This window comes from Colias philodice, chromosome 28 (assembly GCF_061535455.1).
Source record: "Colias philodice isolate Cphi_HAF_F1 chromosome 28, ilColPhil1 Martin Lab GWU primary, whole genome shotgun sequence".
NCBI classification, from domain to species: Eukaryota; Metazoa; Arthropoda; class Insecta; order Lepidoptera; family Pieridae; genus Colias; species Colias philodice.
In genome coordinates, this window is record NC_143113.1 from 2,465,408 (window position 1) to 2,487,955 (window position 22,548).

The window sequence follows — 22,548 nt, forward strand, 5'->3', positions numbered from 1 at the left end:
AGGAATATATGGACGATAAAGACCCATGGAGGGTTGTCGCGTAAAAACCACAGGACAGTTCTTTGGCATATTATGTAGTTAGGTAGATATAAGTTACATATTATGTAAATTTATTGACATTATTTAAAAGAGCAACTATGGAGTTTCTTGCCGATTCTTCTCCATAGATACTGCTTTCCGAATCGGTGGTAAATGTTAAAATACTATGTAATGACGATTCGAAAGTGCTACTAAATAGTAGTCTAATTGAATAAATGAATGTTTGAGTTTGAGTTTGAGTTTGACAGGTAGACTCGGTAAATTTTGGTCATATGTTTTTGTACGGCATTCTTAACCATCGATAGATCCATTAAAAATAATAAGAAACCGCTCAGTGCCGTACAAAAATGGTGGTCCACCAAGTCGGAATTTTTATTTAATTTCCGAGAGTTAGCGGGGGTAAATTTGGTCATTTGACCATGTACGGCATCTGTGTCATACTATTGCTATACTGCTTTTAATCCATTATTCCGCAACGCCGTACAAAAATCATGGGGACAAGGGGAAAAAATCGAGAGTTGCAATCCCCTCTCTTTCCCCACTCCAGGGGGTCATTTGACACAACACGAAATAAATTTATTTTTAAAGTATTTTATGCATAGATAATATTTTTTCATGTGCCGTACATTTTCGTTGGTTCAAAGGGGAAAAATCTGAAAAATAAAAAAATCCATATAACGAAATGTTTGCTTTATATTTTTATAATAAAATATAAATATACATTAATATTAAGAAGCTCGAGGTGGTTAATTATCACCTTGGAAAGTCGGAGTCAGGTAGAATGGACTCCGTTAAATTGATGAACTAATAAAAAAGCTATGAACGAAAAGATGTGAATTATATGCAATCAGTCCATGAATACAGGTAAAGTCACAAGCAAATGCTAGTAATATATACATATTCAAAATGTACAAGTAAAGCGCTTTCAAATAATACCAAACACTGCATATTTATCTTAACTTTATTTTTTTACTCTGTATGTTTTGTCCGCTAGAGGGCGCCACATTAGATTTTGTGAAACCCCATATAGCCTTTAGCTAGCTGGTCGCTGGTTATCCAGTGAACAATTCAGACGCTTCTAATGATATGTAATTTGTCGAATTCTGATAACTAGTTTAGAAGTTACGAGGGAATAGATGAACATACATACATGACCTGTAAACAACCATAACCCTCCTTTTGCTTTGCCGTAGTTGGGTAAAAATATGTTAATGCCGTACTGTATCGAATGGCCATAAAGCACCCTTAAAATTGTAGCTTTCGTCGCTTTCATCAGCCTAAAAGATGTGGTCTGCACAAAAATGTACGGCATCGTTTTTTCCTAATTTATCTATGTTAATACTATTTAAAACAACGGATAAAGTGTAGAAAACTATTATATTTCATTAATCTACGATGTTTAAACTTTAACAAAATTTCTGGTTTTGCATTTCTCTATAACTTTTTTTAGAACGGTTTCTTTTGAACGGCAATACTATACAACAATTGAATTTTACAATATCATGTTAAAAAAAAAGTTCCCGTACAGGGTCAAATGACCTTACAGCTCTTTATATCAAGAATTCGATGAAATTAAGATGATTATTGGTATACATTTAAAAGAACAATTATTTTTTGACGGCATTGCTTTTAATAGTACTTTTGAGTGCTAGATAATGTTTTGGAACCGAAGCCGTACTTAGTCAAATGACCCCCTGGAGTGGGGAAAGAGAGGGGATTGCAACTCTCGATTTTTTCCCCTTGTCCCCATGATTTTTGTACGGCGTTGCGGAATAATGGATTAAAAGCAGTATAGCAATAGTATGACACAGATGCCGTACATGGTCAAATGACCAAATTTACCCCCGGTAACTCTCGGAAATTAAATAAAAATTCCGACTTGGTGGACCACCATTTTTGTACGGCACTGAGCGGTTTCTTATTATTTTTAATGGATCTATCGATGGTTAAGAATGCCGTACAAAAACATATGACCAAAATTTACCGAGTCTACCTGTACTTTTCAATTCTCATCTGCACTCAGTTGGACAGCTTACAAGTGACGGCATAGTGATGAATCTTATTATTTTTTGCTCTGCTATCGTTCTAGATATGTCCCCTGGTGGTTCATTTGACCCATATTTTTGTCCTATGCGGGCTTGTAGTCTAATAGCATTCAAATGTTATATTCATTTGTTTTTTTGAAGATGGTGCATGCTTTCTTAGAAGGTATTTATTCACTCCTCTTGAACGAAACTTCTGAATTAATGAATAACTTAAACACTAGAAAACCAGTCTCTCAGTACTAAGAACCCTCTGGTCGTATATCCAATAGTAACTAATCACCCTGCGGGTCTTTAACAACGATTACATATAAATAGGTATATGTATCCGGAACCATACAAACGCTGCAAGAATATGTCGTAATCAATATCGGCTTCATAGGAACCGCAGTTTCCTGTTCGATAGATAGGATTACGGAGAGTGTATAATTGTAAAGAATATCTATTGCCGCATCTGAATTTATATAACTCGTGTTATCGGGTAACAACTCAGCGAGATTGTTTAGAAACTAAAAAAGATTAGTAAATTCAAACAACATATTTAAGAATGTAAATGAAAAGGTCCTTACTGCATTTTAAAGCAATTTTATCCTGACATAGCCTAGCAAAATATACAGAGATAAGTATAATTAACCTACGTTAGAATGAAATTACATAATTTTCAGCTGAACATTTTATACTGTGACGTGTTCAGCTAGATAAGATAAAAATAATCACTATTGACAATTCTGAAATTGATGAATGCACGAAAAATCTAACCTCTAAATTGAGAAGAAGAAAATCCAAACAAATACTAATTATATATCGTATAAAAATATAATGTTTGTAAATACCACTTCATTTATATTCATAGTCCACTCAAACAGAAAAGAACAATCAATAACATTGCTAACACAATAGACTTGTTTTATAAACATGAAGAGACTGAGACCATTGAAGAGATCCCCAGACACTCGAATATTTATTTATCCAATTAGAATTATTCTAGAAGCACTTTTGAATCATCATAACAAAGTTTTACCATCCACCACCGATTCGGAAAGCAGTATCTACGGAGAAGACCCGGCAACAAATTCCGTAGATGCTTTTTTTAAAGCTTGCCACTACTAGTGTTCAACTTGATTCATATGCTCTACAATCAAGTGGAAATGTCCGTCATATTTGAAGCAAAAACATAATCTTTTTACGATTATAATAATGTGGTACATAGTACCGTTGCTATTGGGTTCGACGCACTAGACTATGATGTCAATGGAAACCTAGATGCTTAGCATTCTAGCAAATAGATGGCACATTTTAAATTTCACGAAAACGAAATGTCATCAAAATAAATTATACTATCAATTTTGGTCAAGATAGATGATGTTCTAATACTTGATGTATCATAAATTATCATTATATTAATTTTATTGGCATTAGATCGGATAATAGAAAAAGCATATGAGCCGAGTACACGTGTCAGAAGTAAAAATTTGGCAAGACTCGAAACCAAAATTGTCGCCTTTCTCCATAACGTGACGGTTTTGCCATCACGCAACCTTGAAATTTTAAAATACGTAAAAAGTAGAAGTTTTACTTCAAAAATATATGCCATAAAACTTTGCATCTGTAGTAACAATATTTATCAGTGATATTATAAACTTTATCATGCTCGTCAAAATTACAATCATTTAAAGAAAAAACAAACTTAAAATATTCAAGGCTGATGTTACGCGCTACTTGCTATTTGATAAAGCTGATAAAGGTTTTACCTACTCATTGATGGATATGAATATGAAATGAAAATGAAAAAAGTAGTCTATATATATAAAACTCAAAGGTGACTGATATTAAGTGATCTATCAACGCACAGCCCAAACCACTGGGCGTATCGGGCTGAAATTTGGCATGCAGGTAGATGTTAGGACGTAGGCATCCGCTAAGACAGGATTTCCCGAAATTCTTGCGGGAACGGGGAACGACGGGGATGCACGTACAAAGTCGTGGGCGGAAGCTAGTTAGTAATAAAAAAGTTATAAAGTATTGTAATTGAAGCACTTACGAAAGAGTAAACGTTTAAACAATTACTGCCGGTAAATAATTTTGCATGCGTGACTTTCGATAATTTGCCTATATTTAAAAGCCGTAAAAAATGTTCATAATTCTTATACTTACGAAATTAGCATACATAATTTAGCATGCCATTTTTTATTAAATTTGCGCGTTTTACTTTGATCTTATTCGAATGCGGAAGAGATGAAGTTAAGTTACACATCTCTCCGGTTATTTCTGACGGCCTTTTAACTTCGTTTCATTAATAAAACACGATTTAAAAATTTCCTCGTTTAATATGGCAAGCGGAAGAAAAGCGAAGAAATTTTTAAAGGCATCGATTGCGTTCACCATCTACGTGCGGTGATTCATGACTAGTTATGTTGAACGGTATAGAAAAACGAACCTTAATGATTACACCTTAAGATATTGTTTATCTAAGTCAAAACCGACCCACTTCTAAAATATTGCGGCTTAGTCATGCATTTTTAGATATTTTACCATAATATTTACTAACAAGTGCATACGGTATGTCGATATTAGGATTAATATGCATCATTAATTTGTACTTACACATGTCATGCATTTTTCCGCTTACACCAATTAAATTTTCATAACATGTTTCACAAAATATTAGAGCGAGAAACTGGAACTATCTAATATTCAAATCATAAGAATATATTAGTACATAATTTCACTCCGAGTTCAACGACACAACACAATCACCAGCGCCTAATTGCAGTAATCACACGATAAAAAGAACAACCGGGCCCAAAACGGTACCTAGCGTTACACCTAACAATTTCACTTTGTAAATACAATTTTTCGACTCGCGCGCACGTCCTACGACCCGTGGGCGGTTCAACAGTATGACGTGCACTCAGTACGATTGAAATTAACTATCAAAGAACAATTTCCGAAACGGAACTGACGGCCGCATCGAGTTGCACGCTAGCCATTGCGGCTTGAATGTCGTCAGTCTGCACGCGACATAGTTTGTGAATAGCAATGTATGCATTAACAGACCGGTTGTCATCGTATGTTTTATGAAAAGTCGACTTTGTTGGATCGAGTAAGAGGGGGACATGGGCCAGACGTATTGACTATAGCTACGCTCTGCATATGGTGGCACGTGCTATTGTGTGATGATTACTTCACGCCAGATGCTTTCTTCAGCTTGTATTTTTTCTGTTAACGCGTCGTTCGTTACTTTTATGACTGCGTGAATGATTGCTCCAATTAGACTTGGAGATAATGATTTTAAGAGAATCTAAATCTAGATAGCCGTGTGACCGGATGGCTATGTTAACTTAAACGGATGTCTTCGTCATTTTGATATTAATTATTTATTTTATAATTAAACATGGCGGTTTCATCCGTAAGGAATTTTAATTTTATATTGCCTAACGAATTGTGTATAACTATCGAATAAGACATGCATAAAATTTATCTAATCCTAATCGGAGCCTATTAATCTTGCTAACGAAATACATATTATCAAATATCGAGGTCGTCACACCCATTTTTTTAAAGAATTGTCTATTTAATCATTGCTAATAGGGATGTCGATCGAATAAAAAATAACAAGCATATACCTACATGAATGAAAAAAGTTAGATGTTTTGTAATCGATTTGTTACTATAGTAACGCCATAACTTGTTTTGATATAAATAGCTGATAAGCAAGCGGTTAACATCGACGTAAAGAAACTATTAGATTGATTTTTGGGTATATTTCTCCAATAGCTTCATTTTAGTTTGCAGTATTTAAAATTGTTACAATATTGTATAGGTCGCTTGGCGTAGAATTTCACTATATAATAAATTATAAGTGAACTTCTATACTGCAGAGTGCCGCAAAATTACTTGGCAAGCAACTGAAGTAGCCATATTATTCCCCGTGGAAAAAACTATAAATAAAAATCAATTTGGAATAATATCTATTGTGTGCACCGTTATTAATTTTATGCATAAATAGCACTATCATACCTAAATGCAATACATAGATCACAATATCTTTACCTTAAAAAAACACCCAAAAATAATTATAACTACTTAATTATACACTTCAGCTTATTTCCATTCTTCTAGGAAGTGAAAGAAATCTATAGAATCATCAGTATACTGGTCACTGACCCAGAGAAAAACCTTAACTTTGGTCATGCCATTTGTCCACCATCTCTATACAATTCCTTAGTTGTATTCGCCATTTAGGTTTGTATGATGCAGGCCCTTGGGATGTAACCATCAAGCTAATTACGTTGTGAATGGGCGGATACATTACAATAGTCAATTACCAGCTTATGTCATAGTCATTGTTTCATTTATGTTAAGGTGATGAATTAATTTTTCTAACATTTACGGCCCTTTTCAAACCTTCGTAATTTTTATATTATTAAAGTTGTCGTGATGAAAATTCTTGACAAGAAAGTTCAATAGTAACACAATACGTCTACCGTTTTAGAAACATGATTCCATGATATTTTCTCGATAGAAAAAAAATACAAAGTTCTCATTGTTATTTTTTTATAATCTCTGGCATCTTCAAAATAACAAACGTAAAGTTACGACTTTTTGGATATTAACTATAAAATATACAACCTATACGTCTACCGATTTAGAATTTTTAAATATGCGATGGTTTTGAAATAAACAAGAAATACTTGAAATTAGCGCGCGACCAGCCAATATAGCGAGAGCCGCCCTGTACCTTCCCACCCCGATCGCTGCACGAGTCATTCCCGCTACGGCCGTCACACGGGGAACTTGTGTCGCTCGCGCAATCGTAAAAAAGGGTGACAACACGATAAGACAAAATGAGACAAATGGGGACAATAAAGAAAATAAGAAGAAGAAACATAAAGGTTGGAGAAAAAAGAATGCTTACAATTGGAACAAATTAATGAAGAAGTTGGTTTTATTTTAAATTTGATGATAATTGTATTATAGACGATGTTTGATATGTACCCCTGTTTTAAGTACATAACGAATGTGTAAGATTTTTTTCATTTATAGCATAGATAATCTTTTCAGAAATCCGGAATCCAGAAGGAAAATAAACCCACTGATTGTTCACAATGTGAACCCACTCCTTCGTAAGTACCTTTATTCAGTCAAAAATGTATGTTATCAACGTTCTACTGGTTTTATCGCATGATTCCATTTTTAGCAAAAAGCAACAAAGTGCAAAGAAATAAAAAATCATGGTGAACTTAGTGGAAGTATGGCGGACGTGATATGGAACAGGAGCTCATTGGAGTAGTATTATATTTAAAAAAAATACGAAAAAATTTCAAGAATTACATTTCCTAGTAACTAGGTGGTAGATAAGTATGTTGTATAAAGAATTTGATGTTGATATTTATTTCATTTAGACTTACTACACCTGTGCGGGAAATTGCTTAGTACTAAAACAGGTTTATATTCATATTTACATAGTAATGTGAGTTTTAATTTCGAAAAATTTTGTGTAAGTATATTAAATTGAGTTCCTGGGTGATCTGGAAACACAATTGGGCCCGGAAGATGGCGCTGCAGTCACTCCTCCTAATCACATGAACCGATTTGGATGAATATTTGTGTGCACATTTCATTGTTGTGGGATGATTGGTTGATTCGTTTTCACATTAGCTAATATTATGTATTTTTGTTGTAAACTTAATTTAATGTTTATAAAACATTATTATTGGTATAAATAAGCCAGTGTTCGTCTCACATTGCTGTACCTGCCTTCCTACCCTACCAGGGCCTAACTTTGTTCTGGCTATTTTATTTTGAGTATTTGTAATGAATAATTACAATTATAATAGAGTGCAAAAAATAAATACATGCGTCAATATATTTTGTGTTTTTTTTAAACAATTTTTCTATTTAAAAAAATATCATTCCGACCGCGGCTTTGCCCGCTTGGAATTAGGTTATATCGTGAATCTTGTTTTATCCCACAGAAGTGTTCAGTTCGGATAAAAAGTATCCTATGTGTAAATCCAGGCAATTAGCTATATTTTATCAAAATTGGTAATGTAGTCTTGACGTGATTAAGTAACAACTAACACAAAAATATACAAATTAACATCCAAAGTTTCGCATCAGTTTTACTGTATTAGTGATATCTTCTACTCTTGACTTTGACTGAGAAGAATTAGGGTTTATAACTTCTTTCAGAAATAGTACCTTTCATTTCTGGGCATGATGTAATATCTACGTCAGCATCAAATTCTATCTAAATCAATTCAGTAGTCCGCGTTATTGATTACCATTTCATTTTTTCAGAGTAACAATATTTTTTGTTATTTTAAAGATTATTTATAACCTGTATTATTTTGTAATAAAGTAAACATTACGAAATAATAATAATTATTAATAATGTCTAAGTAGTTGTTGGAAAGAAGATTATTTGTTTATAAGCAAGAAAATAAAACCAATAAATCAACAATTGAATAAATGTATAACAATATTATAACTGTATGACGACTCCATACATGTTTGTCCCGAGTCGGCCAGCGGCAGCGCGGCGAGTTTGCAAGAATGACTTCGCGCACACCCGCGTTCGCGATAGCGAGCTATTAGACTCCGCCCGCCAAGCAGTGGATTTTTTTTCGTGTATCGTCTTAATGTAACTTCTTTTGAACGGACGTTCAGTGGACTGTATGAAGGGGTATGAAAGAATGTTTTGAATATTATATATTAGATCAAGAGCCCACGACGGCCAGACTTTCCTTTCTTTCGGAAAGTTGAAAGTTTCTCTGTATATGTCTCCGATACAGATAAGAACGACCAGCGACTATCAAGTTTGTGTTGTGGTTACTTTGGCAGGAAACAGGTAGTGAAGGTGTATAAAATAGTACCTAACTTTCATTATAGTTTAAAAGCTAAATTTTATATATGTTACTTGGGGACCTATAAAAAGACATTACCTTAAGAGCCAGACAGTTTTCATGGTTCTTACATCTAGCCAGACACATTTAAAAAATAACTAACATATCATCAAATTCACATAACTACCTAAAAGCGTAACAAATATGAAATAACCCACTAAAACATTAGTTAACTATAATTATTAAAAAAATAAAAGTATAATATTATAAGTAATAAAGTTATTACTTATCTTTTACGGGGGTTTATGTTGATGAAATTTCACGTATCTCGATGACACAATAAAAAAGTCATCGGGATACGTGAAATTCCATCAACATAAGTCTAAGTAAAAGATAAGTAATAACTTTATTACTTATATATTATACTTTTATTTTTTTAATAATTATAGTTAACTAATGTTATTAGTGGGTTATTTCATATTTGTTACGCTTTTAGGTAGTTATGTGAATTTGATGATATGTTAGTTATTTTTTAAATGTGTCTGGCTAGATGTAAGAACCATGAAAACTGTCTGGCTCTTAAGGTAATGTCTTTTTATAGGTCCCCAAGTAACATATATAAAATTTAGCTTTTAAACTATAATGAAAGTTAGGTACTATTTTATACACCCTTACTACCTGTTTCCTGCCAAAGTAACCACAACACAAACTTGATAGTCGCTGGTCGTTCTTATCTGTATAGGAGACATATACAGAGAAACTTTCAACTTTCCGAAAGAAAGGAAAGTCTGGCCGTCGCGGGTTCTTATATTATATGTTTTGAATGTTATAAAAATGCAACGCCATTTCTTTATATTTGCCTAGGGTATTTTAGATCGACAGAATTATTTAATATTTATTCGGACAAGGTCAGAAATAACGGGTACGATACGAAAGTCTATTCTTAAGAGACACTGTGGTTTTTCGTTTGTGTGTTATTGATAACTCTAAATGGTCCAATATAAAAATTATTTCACCAGAAAATACGTTATTGATAAGTGTAAAAAGGCTATATTTTTGTTCGGTTTTATCCCGGTTCAACCAGACGAGAGATAGCCAGCGGCTAGATGGATCCTATTTTAATTGAAAACTGACCAGACAGCATGTCGATAAAATCAATAGACACTAAAACAATATCAATTTACCAGACAATAGGGGATGAATATATGAAGCGTGCGGGTACTAATTGTACAAATTCCACTAATATTATAATCTTGAAATTTTGTGAGTATTTTTCACAGGAATAAAACAGAACGAATTTTATTTATTTTGGCAGTTTTATGTACCAGGATAACGTTTAAGCCATAGAGATACTCGGTTTTGTCCACGCATTCAGTCGTATATTTCAATGAAACAATCCTGTCCTACTGATATTATAAATGCGAAAGTTTGTGAGGATGGATGTATGTTCATGTATATTTGTTACTCTATCACGCAAATACTAATGAACCGATTACAACGAAATTTAGCACACATATTGAGGATAACTTTTCCACAATATGTTAATTCTTCTAGAAGTAATATCATATCACCGAAGCCTATCAGAGGTCTATTTAGGTGAGCTAATCTCCCTCAAAAGAAAGTTACATGGGCTCACTATAAGTGGTTTTATTGGTTTATAATAATTATATTCTACTAGCGGCCCGCCCCGGCTTCGCCCGTGGTACATATGAAAAATAGATGTTGGCCGATTCTCAGACTTACCCGATATGCACAGAAAATTTCATGAGAATCGGTCCACCCGTTTCGGAGGAGTATGCAGACTAACATTGTGACACGAGAATCACTACATAGTATAAAACAAAGTCGCTTTCCCTGTCCCTATGTCCCTATGTCCCTTTGTACGCTTAAATCTTTGAAACTACGCAACGGATTTTGATGCGGTTTTTTTTAATAGATAGAGTGATTCAAGAGGAAGGTTTATATGTATAATAACATCCATTAAATAGTGGAGAAGTACTGTTATTTTTGAGGTTTCTAATGTGATGTCGTAAAAAATTACATTTTTTCCGCTTACATTGCAAACGCAGGCTGAACCCTGCGAGTTTTATGAAAATAATGTACTAAGTATTATACACATTGAAAAGGTCTACAGAAAAGTCCGCGATGGTATATGTCTATCTCTTATGGATAACCCACAATAACTTTTTTTTGTCATTTACATTTTACGACAAATAATGGCTAATTTTCGATGCGATTTTAACCAATACAGCATTAATCCTTAACCAATTAAATACCTTGAATACATTGTTCATTTAATATAGATCTATATGGCCCTTTACACCGTATGATTTGAGTGAATATTTTCGAAGATATTACAGATTTAAAAATTGCGGGACGTAGCGTTTGCGGCGGTACCGGCCGGCCGCCCGGCTATCTTTACGAAGTCGGAGCGGGCCGCTATGTTTTTATATACAACGTTCACAGTTTTTTGTAGTGTATTTAGTATCAGCATTGCACCCGTGCGAAGCCGGGGCGGGTCGCTAGTTTTATATATAAGATTTATAAAACTTGTGCGTATTAGAAAAGAAGAAAATTCAATACACACAAAAACAATCAAAAGCATATTATAGCAAGCATCATATGTACAAAGCGATTGCGTCTGCGATAATTTGATGCATTTATTAAGACATTTATAAAAATCTATACTGTAACTACATTGAATAACAAATAAAAATTACACATCATATATTATGTAGAACGGAACTTAAAAAATGCGTTAACATTATTAGAGGCAATAAGAGACAATTTGTCGACGAAGGTCAAGAAAGAATTCAGCCTCATTAATCAATTGAAACTGTGAAAAAGTTCAACACTCCGTTTAGAAAGAGATTACTCGAGGATATTACTTAAATGAAGCTGCCTACAGATTCAATACTTAACTGGATTTTTAAGACGTGTTAAGAAACCGGCTAAATAAGAATTTTGGGCTAAAGACAGAATTATATACCTACTTGAAAAAGCTTGAAAAATATAATGATATAACGGTTAACGTAATATAAAACGGTTTTTATCCGTATCAAAATTAATATTAGTTGCCAGTGCTATATTATAAACTAGATTTCCGCCCGCGGCTTCGCCCGCGTTTTCAAAGGAAAACCCGCATAGTTCCCGTTCCCGTGGGATTTCCGGGATAAAACCTATCCTATGTGTTAATCCAAGTTACCCTCTATATGTGTGCTAAATTTCATTGTAATCAGTTCAGTAGTTTTTACGTGAAAGAGTAACAAACATCCATACATCCATACAAACTTTCGCCTTTATAATAGTATTAAATATTAAATTTATAAACAAGCTTGCTTTGGGTAAGATGACTGGGTTAGCCTTGAGCAAAAGATTCAGATTGCATTTTATAAGTAAGATGTAGTGGCATTGGAGATTAATTATCTTATATATAAAATTCTCGTGTCACAATGTTAGTCTGCATACTCCTCCGAAACGGGTGGACCGATTCTCATGAAATTTTCTGTGCATATCGGGTAAGTCTGAGAATCGGCCAACATCTATTTTTCATATGTACCACGGGCGAAGCCGGGGCGGACCGCTAGTTATAAATAAAACTATACTGTTACACTACATGACGTCACTATAAAATGCGAACAAGAAACTGTTGGATAATCGACTGGTTAAATAAGAGGCACCGAATAGTCGAGCCAATATAAAATACATGCATCGGTGCAATCAACTCTTTCTAGGACGAACAACTATGATAAAAACAATGTATGCATAAGTGTTCATGCCAATTTATCAGATAACAGGAAAGGAAAAGAACATAACAATCATTAGGATGAATAATAAATATAATCAGCGAAAGATTCAACCTGCTCTGCCAGTAAAAGTTCAGCTATCACCACAGATAATATAATACTACTAGGCGTGCCCTGCGGGCTGCGGTTTTACCCGCAGTGCTCCACTCCTGTCGGTCTTAGCGTGATGATATACAGCCTATAGCCTTCCTCGATAAATGGGCTATCTAACACCGAAATAATTTTTCAAACCGGACCAGTAGTTCCTGAGATTAGCGCGTTCAAACAAACAAACTCTTCAGCTTTATAATATTAGTATTGATATGAAGAAATATAATACTACCTATAAGAAATTATAATACTATGTCACCACCAACTGCAAACTGAGAGTCGAGATTTCTACCTTGTACCATAGTGCCTAGTATCAAATCTGTGTTTGTACCATCGTACAAAATACACCTCATTATAGAATCCAAGACTAACAGTATCTTCATTCTATTGACAAAGGGCCATACCTAACATTACCACCTTTCACCGCGACCCAGCTGTATAATTTCACTATTCACTGAAGATTCCACTTTTCCCTACTTCCTATAGTCCAAGTTTGTGGAAAGTTCAGAATGGGTGTCTATTGTGAAAATTAACATGCTCCTGCATTCATGCATTAGTGGCTTGAGGTACTAATGGGTTCCGTTCAATTGTTATGCGAATGGTATGCTTTATATATGAACTAGCTTTCCGCCCGCGGCATCGCCCGCGTTTTCAAAGAAAAACCCGCATAGTTCTCGTTCCCGTGGGATTTCCGGAATAAAATCTATCCTCACAAACTTTCGCATTTTAAATTAGTACGATAGGATAAATATAAATATTTCAGGACAATTTTCACACACGGCACGATTTGATCCCATACTAAGCTTTCGCTTGTGTTATGGAAACCAGATGGCTGATAAACATACATATATAATTTTAAATAAATACTTAACACTCAGACACAGAGCAAACATCTATGTTCATCACACAAATATTTGCCCCCGGTGGGAATCGAACCCACGACCAGTGGCTTGGAAGGCAGGGTCACTACCAACCAAGCCAACCGGTCAGTTAAAAGGTTGTTGAGGTACCTATTAGTTCCGTTCGATTGTTATGCGATTGGTATGCTTTATATATGAATGTAGATCGATGAAGATATGGGTCGCAACGATTGGAGAATTACAATAGATATGCTCAGTAGCAATTGTTTTTCTTTATAATCTTTTTTTGTTTGTTTGAATGCGCTAATCTCAAGAACTACTGGTCCGATTTGAAATATTCTTTCGTTGTATAATAGTCCATTTATCGAGGAAGGCTAAACGCTATCATCACGCTAAGACCAACATGAGCGGAGCACTGCGGGTAAAACCGCGGAGCACAGCTAGTTTGTTAATAATATGACATCAGATTTGCTTTGAAGGACGTAGAAACAGTCTTTATCGTAAATATTAAATAAGAAATTGGTCAACCGCGTGGGACGCGTACTTGCCACTTGCTATAACGAAATTGCGAAACGGTCACATTTTTGACAGCCTACGCTAAATTAAAATGTATTCAGTTCATGACTTTTGTATTGTACCTACCTACTGACTATACAACAGCAAGGAATTAATAAAAATAATAACGTCGTTTTAAAAATATGACTATTATTAATTACTAGCTGTGCTCCGCGGTTTCACCCGCTTTTCTCTGCTCCTGATGCCGTGGTGATATTATAAAGCCTATAATAGCCTTCCTCGATAAATGGGCTATCTAACACCGAATTTTTTTTTGAATCGAACCAGTATTTCCTGAGATTAGCTCGTTCAAACAACAAACAAACAAACTCTTCAGCTTTATAATATTAACTTATAGATTATGGACATTTATTTAAGACAACAAAATTAAGCAAAAAGTTTATACTGTATAAATCAATATTTTTAAATACATTAAACATGTTTAATCATTATAAAAACTAAAGTTACTTGCAAATAATTTTCAACGATATTTTCTTATAGAGACAATATTCATCTAAACATTTTTTTTCAGCTAAAAGAACGTTAATCAAGAAAGGGTGATTATTTATCAAAGTTATAAATAACCATTGAGTTATCATGTACTACGTACTAGAGAGGGCATCTCTACTAAACTATTTCTAACACGAGTTAGAGTCAATCGTCTCAAGCCATTTTTTTTGTTACATTGATTGGTTTTAATTAAAAATTTTATTCATATTTTTTAATAAGATAAACAATATTTATTTGTTACATTGATTGGTTTTAATTTATAAGTAATAAAAGGCAGAATATCTACAAAGTGTCTACTCACTAGCCGGCCGGCACCGCCGCGCTTGTTACACAGATTTTGTTCGTGGTGTCCTCTCTATGATAATACCTCAATGTAAATAACAGGATACGAGGACGTTCGCACCACACAGCACACTACAATATTATGTTTACTGTTCGCACAAAAGCGCGCGAATAAAAAAGTTATTATTAACACACAACGTGCATGATTATACACAACAAAAACGTTAATAAAACACACAATATATATTTAAAAAAATACCTCTTTATCCACCGAAAGAATCTGTTCCCGCCTTTTCTTCCGTTTTGTTTCTTCTTTTTCCCCATTGTCATATACCACTATTAAAAAACAAATCACTGTCTATGGTCTTTATAATTCCTAATTCGAATGATACGCACATTCGAAAGTACAGTCGGCTACTAACGTCTAATTCGATTTTAGTGTCGAGTTTAAATTTGGAACGCTTGTCTTTGGCCGGCACGGGACTCTGTTGGGGCTCTTAATTAAAAAGTTATAGCTATCTATGGATCTAACTTGCTACGCTTTAAAAATAGGCACCGAGCACACTGTTATTTACAAAAAGGGGTGAACCCAAAAAGTGTCATACCAAACCCATCACTATATTAGTTTATAGTAGTAAATAGTTTACACTAACGAGCAAAAAGCATAGACAATATATTATTTAACGTACATAAATCGGATTTTAGTATCAAAAAAGAGTTACGTTTGAATAATGCGCGTTTGGGAGCGCACGCGGCGAGACTGGCGCGTGGCCACGTACAAAATTAGAATCCCAAAACGAAAATGGCTGAATGCACATCGCGAGAAATGCACCCGTCCTCTTGGTTATTTTATTCTCGTTCGCCGTCTACGAATCTTAGATATTAGTAATAATTTATTTGCTAACACTTGTCGCTTAGGGTACGTGCACAAGCTGTACGCAAAATTATATGTTTTAAATTATTAGGTACGTTATTTGTAAACAAAACATTTATAGTCAAGTTGTTTTCTATTTTCTGTAATAACAAAAGATGAATGTTACTTTGAAAAAGTTATATATATATGTAAACTACAGATGCGTTTATCAATATGAATAATGAATAATGCGCAGGCGCAGATCTTCTAAATCGGTAGGTGTTTAATTTACAAAAAACATAACAAATATTTGAAACGATTGCTCAATTTAAAGTCCCCTTTAGTTACCGTTAAATGAAAAGGCATAGATACTACGTATTCCTATAAGAATAGTATTTTGTTTAATGAAAAAATACCCGGGATAGAATAGGTGAAATTGCACCACTGCACGAACATTCGACAAATACGCATTGAAATGAAAATCGTCTATTGCTATAGACATAAAAACAAAAAGCAATAGACAATAAATTTAAAAAAAGCAAAGGGCGGCCTTATCGCTAGGTAGTGATCTCTACCAGGCAACCTTTACATTAAAGGAACGAAATAAAACAAAATGTGGGTGAGCAAAAACAAGGCAACTCAACGCATTGTTATACTGAAACAACAATATCATGGCGCGCGACGTCTCAAAAATACATATGAGAAGACCAGTATCCACTGCTTATTAATTCCTACATACATAACATTTCAGAGTGACGTCAAACGCGTCCGCGTTAAAATGTAGAAGCCCTTCTGGCTAACATTGAGAGACACCACACAAAAAAAGTGACTTTAAAAATGTCCACCATGTGTCCACCGCCTTGTGCCAATGAAAAAAGGTAAAGTTGTTAATAAATTTAGATCTAAGAAGTTGAGTCATGAGTCGAGTTCTATATTTCGCTTATACGTGCTGTCTTGTCACTTGTGTTTGTGGATATTTATCCGACTGCGACAGAAGGATGGTTATGGTTTTCGAGTGTTTGTATTCATTTTTTTATAGGTGCTGTCGTACGTGTTTTTTGCTTGGGAGGTCTTGTATATTCGTTTTGTAAGTGTGTCACTGGGTAACTAATAAATGGCTTCCTAGGACAAAGTGAAAAAATTTTATTGACAGAAAATTATTATCAGCCTTGTAAAGTTGTAAAAGACAGGATAATTTGGAATACACTCAATCTAGGTTCAAGACAATTAAGAGTTCAATGTTAACATTAAATTAGGAACGAGAACCTCAAAACAATGCAAAACCGGTCATAATAGCCACAGCTATAATTAGCGTAATTAAAACTCAAACTATAACGACTTATCAATTAAATTACTCGGCAAAAACTGCAAATTGCAATCAAATAAACAAATATTACGTCATCTCACATCGGCCATGATGTAACGCCTGGCTTCCCGCCAAAACCCGAATGCGACACAGATAACACAAGAATGAGGAAACTTCAAAATGTTGCCAGCCACAATTTTTGGCGTGACGTTTAAATTCTACGTCATAAAATATTACCATCATCTCGTATGTTTTACGTTTGGCATTTGCCCTCATTTATTTTGCTATAAATTAAGACTGGCCATTCTATATTATAATTTATGGCTGTAATAAATCCTTTTAAACATGGAATAACCCTGTGTTTCCTTGTGAAGACGACATCGATAAAGAAATAAGATTAAAACGCGGACATAAGAATTTTTTATTCCCACGTGTTTAGCGCGACGGACGAATAATTTTATTAATTCCTCACTTTTCTTGTATAACTTGCTCCATAATATTAGACGCTAAAATTGTCATCGATAAGTGATAAAAATATCTTAGGGTTGATCTACTATTGAATCTTCCATAAAAAAATGCTATCACAACCCATCTCACAATTATATTATGTACTTATTTGATTTATTTGACTACTACACAGTGCACAAGTTACATTAATAAAATATACTTAGCTATATTTTGCCTGGAAAATATTATACATATTCAATTATATTTAATCATGTGATAATCTCCTACTGAAATAAATTTAAAAATAATTGCGACTATCAACGCCAACGTATCAATTTATGAATCAACCATTCAATATAAAAAAGGTAAACATACAAACTTGAATCCTCACAACACGCACTCTGCCACTCTTGCTACACTCCATTTTTTTAATTATTATCAGTACACTTAAAACAACTTTACAGATTAAAAACAATTAAACTTTGGACGTATCTTTGCTATGGTACATGCGTTACTGATTTACCGACGTACGTACATGGAAAAAAATCTAATTTCCAAACTCATTAAGAATTCATTTAAAGTCGGACAAAAAAGATAATTTGGTATCGTTTTTAAATTCTTCGCTAGTTCATATTAGCTATGCTACGGCTCTTTTGGCTAACTTTAAATTTATAACAAGGCATTATTCTTTGAGCTATCCTTGGAGACTAATAAGGCATAACCTAACTTAAATCGGCTGTAAAAGCATATTATGCATAAAGGGAGAATATTTATATAATTAAATTGTTACTATTGTTTTTTTTAATACCCCATATCTATATAACATAGAATAGAAAACATCGCATTACAGATATCGTGATATACTCTCGTCTCATTTCGAAACCAGAATCAACATCGTTTCTTTTTTAATAAATTCGAATTTTGAATGTACATAGACAAAAAAGTGTCTATGAAAACAACCAGCCAGCATTTTTTCACAACGCTATTTTTTTCACAACAGCGCGGCGCTACAGATAACAAAAGGTTTTTAAAAATGGAATATTTTTCACCATAATATCGACGAGCACTTATTTATGAGTCCCGTATAACCCGAACGTCGCGTTATGCGACCGCTGACATACTGTCGACGGATTTTGGGAATAAGTGGTTAATTATAGCTATTTAATTTTGATTGTGTATATGAAAGAAATGAAGATAAAACAACTGATTAGTATATTAAATTGAAATATTACTTTTGTATTAGATAATCCATTTAACGAGGCTCAAACATCATAAATGAGGAAATGTTGTTGGAAAAATGTTAAACAAGTTTCTACATAATATTCCTTTTGAGAGCAGACGATGTCGTTTGGATCGGCAAGTATGTACTAATATGAAGAGGATTAAAAATGAAATGAAATAATTAAAATAATATTTAAGCGAATAAATTCATGGTTACGTGATTAAATAACTTGTTAAATATATTACAATTTCGACTAACTAGTTATTTTAGAATTTCACACTGACAACATTATTTAGTACCCTACAGGCTAACAACGCAAATAAAACATACATAAATAATATGTAACTGATATTTCCGCATCCAATAGAGATATTATAAGAATCGGTCATGAATCATAAACAAAACCACGTGAATAAACAGAGTCTTCCGCGATATTCAGAATAAACACGGTACTTAGAAATGAAAGATCGTTCAGTCGCTGTGTCTACAACCGCTCAAGTTTTTAAAATATCCGTTAATTTTATATTTATTTTTAACTGGTCAGTGGTCACATTGAAAAATTGAATAGATGGATGTTTCTTACTCATTCACACATAATATACCTACTATTTGGTTCTCTTTAAAATTTGATACAGAAATATTTGCTAAACCTATTGGATATGTAAGTGCAACATGGTATAAAATTTGATAAAAAGATAGATTTTAGTCTGTAATCGCACATAGAAGACATTTAATATCAATTCACAAATTACGTAACTAAAGATATTAAGTGAATAATAATCTTATATAAAGGCGAAAGTTTGTATGGATGTATGGATGTGTGGATGTATGGATGTTTGTTACTCTTTCACGTAAAAACTACTGAACCGATTACAATGAAATTTAGCACACATATAGAGAGTAACTTGGATTAACACATAGGATAGGTTTTATCCCGGAAATCCCACGGGAACGGGAACTATGCGGGTTTTCCTTTGAAAACGCGGGCGAAGCCGCGGGCGGAAATCTAGTAATACATAATTTATAAATCACTTCACTTATCCATCTAGAATGTGCTTAGAAATACATTTACCTTCCCACAAACACTTTCAATTCATAAAACATAACCCTCATTTAACTCACAGTCGGTTAAATAATTTTATATAAATACACATGTGAACGCAGCTTTAGTATTATTTTAGTTGAGGACAGCATCAAACGGACGAGGAGATTATCATCCTTAATTTATTCGATACCGCTTGCAGTTCAACGTTGGACTGTAATAATATACTCATTTTATTGTTTTTAAAGCTAAGAAAATGTTATGTTTTAATATGTAAAGTAAACTAAGAAAGACTTAAATAAACTCTGGTAGTTGCGATAATAGCTACAGAAATGAAAAATATTATAGTAGTTCTTATTGCATCAAAAATAGGTAGAAATATAATTTACCTCATTTCACGTTATAGGCACTTATTTATGTTGTCGAGTGCGTAATTTTTGTATCTTTTTCATGATTTTCATGATACCCTTATTAAGTAATTTCATTTATTGGAAATTTTATGACGCTATAGATGGAAGAGAATTGATATTTTTAGATCTTACAAATACCAGCTTCAATAATTTTAAATGAAAAATATCACATAAATTTGCACTAAATTTTCATATAACACACCTACTTGTAGTAAACCCTGTGTTTTATCTGTAAATCTTGCGTATACACCGCTCTGACAACTGCAGAATGAGTTCGTTGGAATTGAGCCAGATTCAAAATGTTTTAATCACTTTTCTCTTGTAATAAGGAACGCAAACAAAGCCGCGCTCCTTCGCTAGTCGTTTTGCAATTCTAGATTTAAACGGGACTGTATTTTTTTTTCGTTTTCACATATTCTTTTGTAGTCTGTTGTGTGTCTGCATCGGACGATGTAACTTCAATTGAATAATTTAATTGCAAAACTATTGCCATTATCTGTGACCATTATTTCAAAGATACAAAAGGGAGAACAAAAATAATGGTGTATGGAGAATAACACCTAAACTATAAAAAACGAAAGATATTTCAACTATTCTTTTTTTCCGGTATAAATCTTTAAAAATCACTCCTCTTTGGGTTCGAACTTCTAAAATAAGCCGACTCACATACATAATTTCCGAAAAAAAAAGAAAATAGAACGCTGGCCGAAAACAAAGGTTCCAAAATGTTTTCATTGAAATTTTAAATTTCGAACACACGATCGCGCGCGCTGCTTCGCGTCTGTCACTGTCAAAACTCATGGCGGGAAACCGATGTCATCCAAAAAAGGGAGTGTGAAATAATTTTTCTATTGGAATGCAACGGTTGATAAGCCTGTCTGTATGTTATTACTTATTACTATTAGAATAAACTTTTAAAGTAATACATAATAATGTTTGTTTTTCATAGCAATTATTCAAAATTGAAGAAGTACCAAATATTTGATGAAGTGTTTTGAAAAGTTCAAAATTTATGTGTGTATGACTTTAGTTATCCTATAACCCAACCAAAGTTACCAAACCAAAGAGTGATTGGAAAGTACATTATTTTATAACTTATTTTCTTTTTCGAATAATACGTAGATTCCTACCGCTGGTCGCTGAATATCTAGGGTTGAGAAATCCAAAATTCTATCGTATGGAATATATTTATTTCTAAACTTTTTAAGGCCCAAATTAAAACACAAAAAAAATAAAACGACAAGAGAAACCCAACACCACAGCTAGTATACACTAATTAGGATGCAAGTGACATACACATCCAAACGCGGACCACTTGTAAGGCGTTCAGAACGCTTTCAAACGGCCAATGGATAAATAATTAACGCTTTGTTGAATAATAATTCAATTATTTTATATAACCTAACTTCTTTGGAACAGTATCGCCTAGAAACTGTGACTAGAAAAGTGAGGCAATTCAAACTAAGCCACATTGGCTCAGTCCGTGAGGACTGAGGACGTACCATCTACATCATTTAAAATTTATAGGTATACGTGTGTGTGTCAACGTACATAAGCACGTAATGGTGCATTTACACATTCGTGCGAACAACGAACATGCATGAGAACATTGCACGCGCTATTTGCTTTGAAATTCGCGATGTAATCGAAGAAAATGAATGTGAACAATGGTTCGCAACGACACTCGTATACGAATGTTTTGGCGAGTGAGGTGAATGACGAACACAAAAGTGTGAACACCATGATGCTCAGGCTTACATATCAATCTATATTTACCCTATGTATGAAGACTAGCTATCAAACAAGGCGCTAAATTATCTAACTTATCGAGTTTGAAGCGGACTTCCTCTATGGTGTGTGTAAAACGTTGTTAGGTACGACGTAACGACAACGTATTATGTATATATATTATGATTGGTAATTAAAGGTAGGAAGCTCGTTGTATAGCGTTGTTTAATACGTGAGATTTAAAGCAATAACTAACTCTTTATTATTTATTGTTTAGTACTATGTGCACATTTATATTTATTTTTTCTTATAAGCATTTGTTGCAAGTATTAAAATTAACCACTGTTCTGCTGTTTATTATCCCTAATAATCCCTAATAAAGAAAAAGAAAAATAAACTAGTGTACTTAGCTAGTGTAAAACGCGATCAAACCAAGAAAACTAAGGCAAATGTACTTGTGTCAAATGTGATTTGAAAAAACATGTTTTATTATATTTGGCTTGACTCC

The 22,548-nt window shown here is 33.7% G+C and overlaps 1 protein-coding gene across 1 annotated transcript in view; it reads right to left on the reverse strand.

Annotated features, from left to right (window-relative positions):
• The window catches only part of LOC149476223 (uncharacterized), a 44,129-nt gene extending 28,594 nt beyond the window's left edge, over nt 1–15,535 (reverse strand). The window contains exon 1 of the mRNA XM_089712136.1: nt 15,292–15,535. Within this exon, the coding sequence (XP_089568262.1) occupies nt 15,292–15,362 (71 nt within the window). The 5' untranslated portion in view covers nt 15,363–15,535. The remainder of the gene's footprint in view (nt 1–15,291) is intronic.
• Between the last annotated feature and the right edge of the window lie 7,013 nt (nt 15,536–22,548).